Source organism: Phyllopteryx taeniolatus, chromosome 16 (assembly GCF_024500385.1).
Source record: "Phyllopteryx taeniolatus isolate TA_2022b chromosome 16, UOR_Ptae_1.2, whole genome shotgun sequence".
NCBI lineage: Eukaryota > Metazoa > Chordata > Actinopteri > Syngnathiformes > Syngnathidae > Phyllopteryx > Phyllopteryx taeniolatus.
This window is the reverse complement of record NC_084517.1, coordinates 14013862-14024062: the sequence shown is the minus strand read 5'-3', so window position 1 is coordinate 14024062 and position 10201 is coordinate 14013862. Positions and strand designations below refer to the sequence as shown.

General features: G+C 41.8%; 1 protein-coding gene across 1 annotated transcript; it reads right to left on the bottom strand.

Annotated features, from left to right (window-relative positions):
- Positions 1–607: 607 nt before the first annotated feature.
- On the bottom strand, positions 608–7858 carry wfikkn2a (info WAP, follistatin/kazal, immunoglobulin, kunitz and netrin domain containing 2a). Its single transcript, XM_061750284.1, has 3 exons — positions 7322–7858; positions 4475–4791; positions 608–2209 (listed from the first exon to the last, which is right to left on the bottom strand). Exons 1-3 carry the CDS (start codon positions 7526–7528, stop codon positions 1012–1014), a joined length of 1722 nt encoding a protein of 573 aa, XP_061606268.1. The 5' UTR covers positions 7529–7858; the 3' UTR covers positions 608–1011.
- Between the last annotated feature and the right edge of the window lie 2343 nt (positions 7859–10201).

Sequence of the window (10201 nt, the reverse complement as noted above, 5' to 3'; positions counted from 1 at the left end):
GGAAGAGGGGTGAGCGTGGGGGACATAAAGGCATGGGGGGAAGGGGGTAAACATTCGGTAGCTAAAGATATGAGTGAGGGGGATTATGTTGTTTCCCGTTTGTATTGTTGTTGCATTATAATGTGCTAATCTGTTCCTCGACAACATTTTGGCCTAATATTGAACAGGACACTATCTAAATCTAAATACAGATGTGATATCCTTCTTGAGTTGCCATGATCCATTCCTTTCTTATTGTGTCCCTTGAACACAGATGTGGCCCAAGAGAGTGAATCAACCAACATCCCTCTTTTCCACCGCCTCCTCCTCTTCCCCTTCACCCTGGCCTCTTGCACATGAAAGGGGCCGCACAAGGCCAAAGGATGGCCAGTGGGGTGTGTGCAATGTGAGGGCCCCAAACCCAGACACAACACAACACCACACACAGCTCCACAGGCCTCCACAGCTGGGCTGGAATGTGACCCGCTTCAGATTTGAAGGCCAGACAAGGCCCAGTTTGTGTGTGCGTGCCTGCAATAAAAGACATAAATCTCAGATGGAACGTGAACTGCCTTCACGGTCAACTTTACAAGGAACATCAGTAAAAATCACAACCATCCATAACATCTTCTCAATGATCTTTATTCATTCAGCGTCATTCCATATTAATGGATGCTAATACATCACAGAGAGCATGAAAATATATAGATGTTCTCTGTGTACTTGAGCGATATATTCTGTATTTACTGTATCCACTGCTCTATACGAAATAAGAGAAAAATAAATATAGAGTAGTTCACAAACATATCCTGGATTGCAAATGATTCCAGATGAAAGGAACCAAAAAGCTTATTGATTCTGTTAGACAAAACGGAGGCGTAACGTCCATTTTAGGCCACAAATAAAGAACAACACATATTAAGATGATGTATATAACAATTTCATAAAATATCTGGGATTTGATCTCTTTTTCAGTCTTCGATTTTAAGCGACAGTTCGGACTGGTGCGGCTTCTCCGGCATCAGTGAGTCCCTACTGGGTGCCAGGCAACTCAAACAAACCGCAGCTTCTCTTGTGGGAAATCTCACGAAGCTTCCGGACCTTACGGGCGCTGGAGGAGCCTACAAAGCTGTCCGGCTGCAGGACGGCCATCCCGTTGTGAACCTCCCCCATGATGATGAGCTGACTCTCGGCTACGGTGATGTTAGGGCAGGGGCAGTTCCAGTCCATATTCAGAAGAGTCACCTCCAATGGTTCTTTGCCAAAGAACTTAAGACCCATCTTCTCATCTTTCAGGATCTCTTCCACCGTCATCAGAGCGTGACCTGACTCCTGCTCCTCCGTCAGCTCAGTGACCCGTGCCAGGATGACAAAGTCGCTCCTGCAGAAGCTGGCCACCATCTTGCCTCGAGGCTTACACGCTTTGCAATTATGGTTCTTGGGAAAGGGGCACATCCCTTCGCAGGCTTCTTTGGACTCAAAGTTGTTCTCGTTGCCGCCGCAGCCTCCGTAGACAAAAGACTGGCACTTCTTGAGGGTGTTGCTGTAGGCCCAGCGATGTTCGTAGGCTTTGCATGGCCCCTGAAGGCTGGGCAGGCTACAAGGAGCTGCCACCTCTCCCCCGCATGACAGCATACAGGTATCATAGCTGTCGAAATGGTTCCGGTTCTTATTGCACTGACTGTAAGTGAAGGTGAAGCAGTTGTTCCTGCTTGATTCGTAGTACCAGCTTATGGTTTCTTCTCCACAGTTGTCGGTGTCTGGACTTTTCAAGCACTCTGCAGGTGGGAAGGGCAGATTAGTATTATTTCCTTCGGCTTCCTTCCCCTTAGCCTCTCTCTTGATTACTGCCAAAGGGAAGTGAGAAGATGCACTTCCTCCCACATTTTTGGCCGTGCACGTATAGATTCCAACATCTTGAAGCTGCGTGTTGTAAATGACAAGTTGGCCAATGTTGGTGACCACGACGTTCCCCCGGACGTGATTCGGTCGCATGACAATGTTGTCTTTGCCCTTCAGTTGTTTCTCCCAGGTGATTTCCGGTCGTGGCTTGCCAGTTACCTCACACAGGAAGCTGGCTGTCTCACCCACAAACACAGCCTGCTGAGTGGGGCTACTGTGTATGGTGGGGTTCTGGATGTCAGCTGGGAGGGTGGTCTGAAGAGCCGTGGTCGGATGGAGAGTTGTTTCGGCTGGCATTGGACTGGTGTTTGGCCATGTCAGGTGGTACCTGTAGGAGAGTTGAATGGGAAGAGAGTTAATTAGTTTAAAACTAATCTGTGCTCATAACTACACTATAATAATATCACTTTATGAGGTACACTTGCATAGCCTGATGAGATACCAGAGCTTGCCTTTGCTAAGATATTATTTCACAGCTTTTCATATTTTGGTTTCGCTACGTACTAGCTACAGGGAGAGGGGCCAAGTATTAGAATCACCACAGTATACAGTATATGACAACCACAGTATTGTTTTGTCACAGCTAGTAGAGGGCAAATGTCTGCCAAGACCAAACGATCTTAAGGTACGTTTGCATGAGAATGATTTTTTAAAGAAAAAAAAAAAGGTTTTTGCTCTTTTTCAAGTTTCTTTTACAGATGACAATTTTGTTAAAACACATGAAAATAATACAGCCCGGCCTTGATATTTTGAATGTGACATACACGTGTACATCCTGTTTTTCAGTGTTTATACAGTAACGACAACAACGGCATTTTCAAAATCCAGCACTTTGAGACCTGTGTATACGCACCCTTAATTTGGATCAGGTCCAAATTTTACATACCTACTACCGATACGTCTGAATTTTGTTGTCAATATTCATTTGCATTGTGTCAGAAAGGTTCCATGATTGGTGTCATGTATTTCAAACCCAAACTACGAGTTTTCCTCTTCACTGTGGGCCAGATGATCAACCAGCACTTCTACAAGGAGATCCTGCGACATCAAGATGGCTGTGACGACCAGAGAATGCTAAGACTCCACGGGAAAAAAATTTAAGTTTGGATTTTAAAGATCCAATGCCATAATTTTTTTATTTTTTTTTATCTTTGATGTCCTTTTATCAGGTTTGCAAGATAAATGCCCAAGATGCCCTTTTTCAAGCTATTCTACAGTAATTGGTCTTTTACGCCTGGCAGTTGAGACGGACGGATTTCTCATTAATATTCAATATGTAAATAAGCTTTGCTTTCATTGGATCGCTGATGTCTTTATGTATGGGGGAAAAAAGCATTGCTCCGATCGGTCCTTGGCGACATCTCGGCGACCGTCTTATGGTTTATCACGGTGTCCTTGAATGGCGATCTTGTGTAGGCTGTACAAATACAGTATATTGAGCTTTATCCCTTTTATCAAACCGTAATGAGAGAGAGAGAGAGAGAGAGAGAGAGAGAGAGTGAGAGAGAGAGAAAGAGAGAGAGCAAGAGTGCAAAAATACAAAGATATGGGAATATATACAAGATATGCATATACACATTTTGGTGACAAAATGTAACCTTCGCTATTTCATCCACAGTTACAATATAAATTATTAATATAATAGAGTATTGGTGTAAAACACAATATGTCTGCTTTAAATACTGTTTTTGTATGGCTTGGCAGCGGCCGCCTGGCTGGGTCGCTCTCTTAAGATCCCAGCGTGTGTGAAAGCTAATATTTACGAAGTCATCCTCCACGAAATGGGCTCGAACACAGCACAATTCTGGTTCCGGAACACTTGGGAATTTCTCCCAAAATAAATCAAAGCAATTTATACCTCAACTTAGGTTGGCAGGTGACGCAAAGCTTTGCACAAGCCATTTTTCCTGAGATGAGTGGCCGTGTACCAACCACGAAGTGGGCCGGTACTTGAATAATTGGTTACTTTCTACAGCTCAAATACACAGAAATCTGCCTTTTCCATTAAATGGACAAACAGCATATTGTAGATGTCAAACTTTAATCAGGTCACAGACTCATTTTAACTCTATATTATGCATAAAACAGAAAAATATGGATATTGATGGAATGGGACCTTTAAATACATCTTTTGCTATGCCAGTCATGAAACCTTTCTGACACACCTTGCACATTATTCACTCAGAAATGTCTGTCCAGATCCACACAGCAATCCTGCTATGTGACTGAGGTAATCATATTACAGGCAATCAAACCTAAGCATTATCATTTTGTAAAACTTTTCTTATGGATCATGTTGGTTTGTTTATGTGTAACCTATGAGGAGTCGGGTGAGTATATGCTGTACACCGTAAACTAAAGCTGAATTCCAATCTGTTATATAAAAGACTGATGTTCCTACTAGCTGATAGTGACACCACCATATGGTGGCTATGGTTTTGTTTTATTTATGGTAAATTCAATGGGTGAAATAAATATACAACAGGTTATAAGCAGCCCTTCGCCGTTGCCATTTTTATTTTTTTTTACATCTCTCACACAACATTACCTAACCAAAGCAATTGGAAAAGATTGAAAATACTTAACATGTTACCTGCAGGTGACCTCAGAGATAGACACACCCTTGGAGCACGCCTCTGCGTCCATGTAACACTTGTTATAGTAAGTCATGCCGTCAGACGCACACGTGAAGTGGGGCTCTCGCTCGCAGCGGTCCCGGCACTTACACACAGGCTGCCCGTCCCAGATGTCACACTCGGAGCCTTGCTGGGAGCACATGAACTTGTCACAGGTGGCACCTTTGGGCATTCCGATGGGCCCCTTGTTGCCCTTGATGTCTATGTAGCGCGCCGCCACACAACTCTTGTTTCCACATACATTGAGGCAGCACTTCTCAAATGTCTCACAGTCCTAGAAGGAGGATGAGAAACAATATTTCTGCAAACCATATTATCGTGTGAGTTAATTGTCCATATTCAGTTAGCTGAAACACACTCCCTGGCCAATAACTAATACATTAGGTACACCTGAACAATCTAATCAAAATTAATACAAGGGCTGTAAAAAGTACACCTTTATATAGATAGGATTACAGTGGTGCTTTGAGATACAAGTTTAACTAGTTCCGGTGAACGCGCTCGTAGCTCCAATCACCTGTATCTCAAATCATCTTTCAGCATTTAAATGAATGGAAATGCTATTAATCCATTCTATCCTGCCCCTCAAAAAAAGTGTTGTAATGTGTTTTTTAATAATAAAAATAGCATGCTACAATATAACTCACAAAACACATACAGCAATAACATAATTAAATAGAATGAATAATAAAGATTTTTGTCACACTTCTTTTCGTCTTGTGTTGCTCATTCTGCTGTGCGTGCCTTGGCTACCCGGGGGCAGTATCACACATTCATACGGATAATGTACAGGAGGCTCAGCTCCTCTCTCGTCTTTTCAGTGCAGCAGGATAATGAGTCATTCTTCGCAGAGGATAAAGAATAAAGCCTGTGAGTATTGTCATATTATCCATCGACATGTGGTGCTGCAATGTTTTATGTTCAGACATCAGTTGCTTAAAGAGTAACAACACCGCCACATACAGTGGGTATGTATTCAGACCCCCTTAAATTTTTCACTCTTTGTTATATTGCAGCCATTTGCTAAAATCATTTAAGTTCATTTTTTCCTCCTTAATGTACACAACAGCACCCCATATTGACAGAAAAAAACAGAATTGTTGACATTTTTGCAGATTTATTAAAAACGAAAAACTGAAATATCACAGAGCCATAAGTATTCAGACCCTTTGCTGTGACACTCATATATTTAACTCGGGTGCTGTGCATTTCTTCTGATCATCCTTGAGATGGTTCTACACCTTCGTTGGAGTCCAGCTGTGTTTGATTATATTGATTGGACTTGATTAGGAAAGCCACAAACCTGTCTATATAATACCTTACAGCTCACAGTGCATGTCAGAGCAAATAAGAATACTGAGGTCAAAGGAACTGCCTGAAGAGCTCAGAGACAGAATTGTGCCAAGGCACAGATCTGGCCATGGTTACAAAAAATGTCTGCTGCACTTAAGGTTCCTAAGAGCACAGTGGCTTCCATAATCCTTAAATGGAAGACGTTTGGGACAAACGGAACCGTTCCACAAGCTGGCCGTCCGCCCAAACTGAGCAATCGGGCAAGAAGAGCCTTGGTGAGAGAGGTAAAGAAGAACCCAAAGATCACTGTGGCTGAGCTCCAGAGATGCAGTCGGAAGATGGGAGAAAGTTCTAGAAAGTCAACCATCACTGCAGCCCTCCACCAGTCGGGGCTTCATGGCAGAGTAGCTCGGCCACAGCTGTAAGCAAACGCGATGTAAACCAGAGGTGTGGACTCGAGTCACATGACTTGGACTCGAGTCAGACCCGAGTCATGAATTTGATGACTTTAGACTCAACGTGCTGATATGTTAAAAGACTAGCAACTCGATTTATGACTTCACTTGGACTTGATAAGACTTGCTCCTTTGACCAAAGCACTGAGAAACCATTACCTTGTAGCTATATGTACAATTTACTGCTTTACTACAGGAAAATATGGTAAGTGACAACATAATACTGAAGATCTTAATGATCATGTATTAGGTCGAAGTGACCCACATCATTATTCTCAATATACTCGATTACTAATTGCAGCACTACTGGATGCAAATTCGTATTTGTGACAGGTCTGTTTAATGTTACTTCAGAAATATAGTGAGAAAAAGGAAGTCATAGCATAGCATTTTCATGGATGAAAGGGTGGGGGGGGCGCCATATAAAATCTTGCCTTGGGTACCACATTAGCTCGGGCTGGCCCTGTTTCAGAGATGTCCTTAATATAATCTACAGGTAAGTATTAACAGGAATTAATGAATCTGTGACATTTTGTTTTTGTGAGACTGTATTGTCCAGGGCAGTACGATAGCCCGAGTGGTTAGCCTGTCTGCCTCACAGATTACAACGTTCGATTTCCTATGCAATTCAATGAGCTCCCTTCACAATTAACTCTTGGTTATTGTACGTTTACACGCACTGCAGTGAGAACTGTTTCCATTTCCACCCGTTTAAAAATAAGATAAAATAACATCCGAAACTGTATGTTATGTAACGCCCCAATTAACTGAGCCGTTTCATTACCTATTTGACCGTGTCAGTAATAAAAACTGAGCATTATTGCATTGTTCAGGTGGACTTGAATGAAATGTGACAGACAGATAGATAGATAGATAGATAGATAGATAGATAGATAGATAGATAGATAGATAGATAGATAGATAGATAGATAGATAGATAGATAGATAGATAGATAGATAGATAGATAGATAGATAGATAGATAGATAGATAGATAGATAGATAGATAGATAGACAGACAGACAGACAGACAGACAGACAGTGGAATAGAACCCACCTGGTCAGATTCACACTCACGGCTGCAGGTGCTCATGGCATCCACCCACAGGTTGGGGTTCAGCTCATTGGGGCACAGACCGGCGTGAGAGTACACTACTTTGGCCACGGACATCGGCATCGCCCCCACACTGTCCGTAGAGAGCAGAAAAGTGTAAAAATGTCCCAGAGGAAACCAAATCCATCGCGGAAACAGCATCCACCACATGGCGTGCGTAACAGCGCGGCAGATTAAACTCTTGAGAAGAGACGACGAATAAATCCCACGGGAGGAAAAGTTAAATAATAAGGTCCTGGGGAGTATATGAAAACTAGTAACTGTCCAATACTACAAAGCGGAGCCTATGGACTCGGTCAGGGTGCACCCTCCCTCACTATATACGTTTAATATCGCATGCAGAGAGATTAGCGCTGCTGCGTGCAAACCACTCCAAGATCTAACTGCATCAATTACTGTGCCTCTCGTCCACTGGTGCACCAAGAGCCGACTGACTTACAGTTAGGATCAACTTAATTCAGCACGTTTGCCGGCTGCTCCACGCTCACAGTGGCGAGACACACCTGCGCGCACACTTGGACGCCTTAACCCTTAACATGCAAACAACAAGCACGTAGACTTGAAATGTTCATACAGTATGTGGCAAAAAATAAATAAATCTATATATATATCTATATATATCTATATATATTACTTTATTGTAAGGCAAAAATAACTAATTGGATACTACATCGCAGCATATAACTACTATACAAATGGGACCCTGATCAAATCAGATCAGACCTGGTTGAATGCTCTTACTTTTTTCAAATTTGACTATTTTGCTTTAAAAAAAAAAGGGAGGGGGGGGGAAGTCAAATGTTTTGAGTTGACGGATTAAACTCATTTACTGCATGTTTTAATTGCAGCTGTCAAGGTTTAGCCTGGCATTACCGTACTGTACTGTGACGTCTAGACTCACTCATTCACTCTCTTCTCATTCCAGAAGATGGCACCAAAGGCACTTTTATTAGGCTCTAATAATCGTTCGAATATCTTCTTCATTGAATGGTATTATAATGTGAAAATGACATCTACATTTTCAGAGGAAGCTAAATAAAATTTCCATTCAGGTCCTATGCATAAATCCCATTCCCCCTATAAATGATGGCTGTTGATACACTCTCTGCAGAGGGGGGAAAAAACAAAAAAACAAAAACAAAAGCACATGATTGTACTTTCGGAAGTCCACTGTTTTGCCTTTATCATTTTTATTATTTGGACGGATCCCTAAAAAGTAGTACTGTCTTACTTTGGACATTTGACTTTTACTGCTGAGGAACATAAATGTACCTTTTGGGTTCTAGTTTTTGTGCAATACACAAAAGCCATGGACACAATACAGCATGTCAATCATCAGTCAAAAGAAATTTATCTGGGTCGGGTTGTCTTTCAAGACTAATTTTAAATGCAAAGCATGTATGTATCTTTATACTTGGCATGTATATAATTTACATGCTTTTGTTGGTATTAAAAAACTAAAGAATCATTTTTAAAAAATAACAAATGCTTTTATTACACTTAATTCAGATTACACACTAAGGGCATTCTTTGACAAGGGATTAGTCCAAGAAATTTGAAAGTACCGGTAGTAAGCATCAGACAAAACAAAAAATAAACAGTTTAATATCCTTCCGTCAACAGCTGGCTTGTTCCCTTCTAAGAACTTTGCTGTTTTTCTAAATGGTGACAGTCTTTTGGTTGTTTTAGGAACACCGTTCAACTAAATCATGCTTGCTGACCTCAAAAGCCGGTCTGCCTTAAGTGGAACATTAAAAGTTAACCTTGTGTGCGTGTGTGTGTGTGTGTGTGTGTGCGTGTGTGTGTGTGTGTGTGTGTGTGTGTGTGTGTGTGTGTGTGTGTGTGTGTGTGTGAATGGAGTCTGTGCTTCCCCCAGCTGGGTCCCTGCTGAGCCCAAGAGGCCCAATGTGCTCCAGGCTGAACCCTGTAGTCTTGGTCTGGTTACAGTCTATAAGCTTTTCAGACACACACACACATGCATGCATTGAACTCTATATACTCACATGTTCAGATACCTAGACAAACATTACACCTCACAATGCCAACTACAGTATTTCCTTAGAATTAAATATCTGGTATGTACACAAAACCACACGCATATAAAAACACACCGACAAACACGTGCATATTATGTGAGGATGCTTTCAAGTGGGGGCACTTCTCACCCACTTACTCCTTTACACACTCACCCCTGCAACCCTAACCTTCAGCTTCAAGACCCCGCATTCCCAGCATAGCCGACACTGGGGCTACACAGGGCACAACACATATTGAATCAAGGCGCACTGAGAGCACCCTAAACTCTGCCCTCGTCACATATTTTGTCTGCAAACAGACCTTGACTTTGACCTTCTACTTATGTGAACCCTTGCCAGCCGCCAATATTGCAACTCAAGTCATCAAGTCTCCGCATAGACGGTTAGCAACATTTATCACTAAAAGCCTTGCATCCCCTGCCCCATTACTAATGTCTCACTGACATAAAGGGGATCCTTCACTCTTTTTATCTAAAATATTGCAACTGTACATGTAAACAAATGTAAAAAAAAAAAATTCTCCAAAGATGAGTATTACACACAGAGGATTAAAAAAAATATTTCATAGACTGACCAGATCAGCTAAATTCACAATTCCCATTTCTGATATTCTAATGTACAGGTATTTTCACTATACCAGGTGATTAAAAAGGGAAAGAAGATGAAGAAGGAGGAAAGGATCAGAAGTGAAGCACAAAAGGACAAAGATGAGCCTTTACCTTCCACCGAATTCTTCCTATACTGTACTTACATTTATAAATACATGTACAGTACAATATCTCACAAA

Bases quoted from the DNA above. Each gene is read 5' to 3' on its own strand.
- wfikkn2a (XM_061750284.1), bottom strand. From the start codon at position 7,528: ATGTGGTGGATGCTGTTTCCGCGATGGATTTGGTTTCCTCTGGGACAT. The intron at 4,792-7,321 runs GTGGGTTCTATT...TCCTCCTTCTAG, and splicing joins GTGAGTGTGAATCTGACCAG to GACTGTGAGACATTTGAGAA. The intron at 2,210-4,474 runs GTAACATGTTAA...ACTCTCCTACAG, and splicing joins ATCTCTGAGGTCACCTGCAG to GTACCACCTGACATGGCCAA.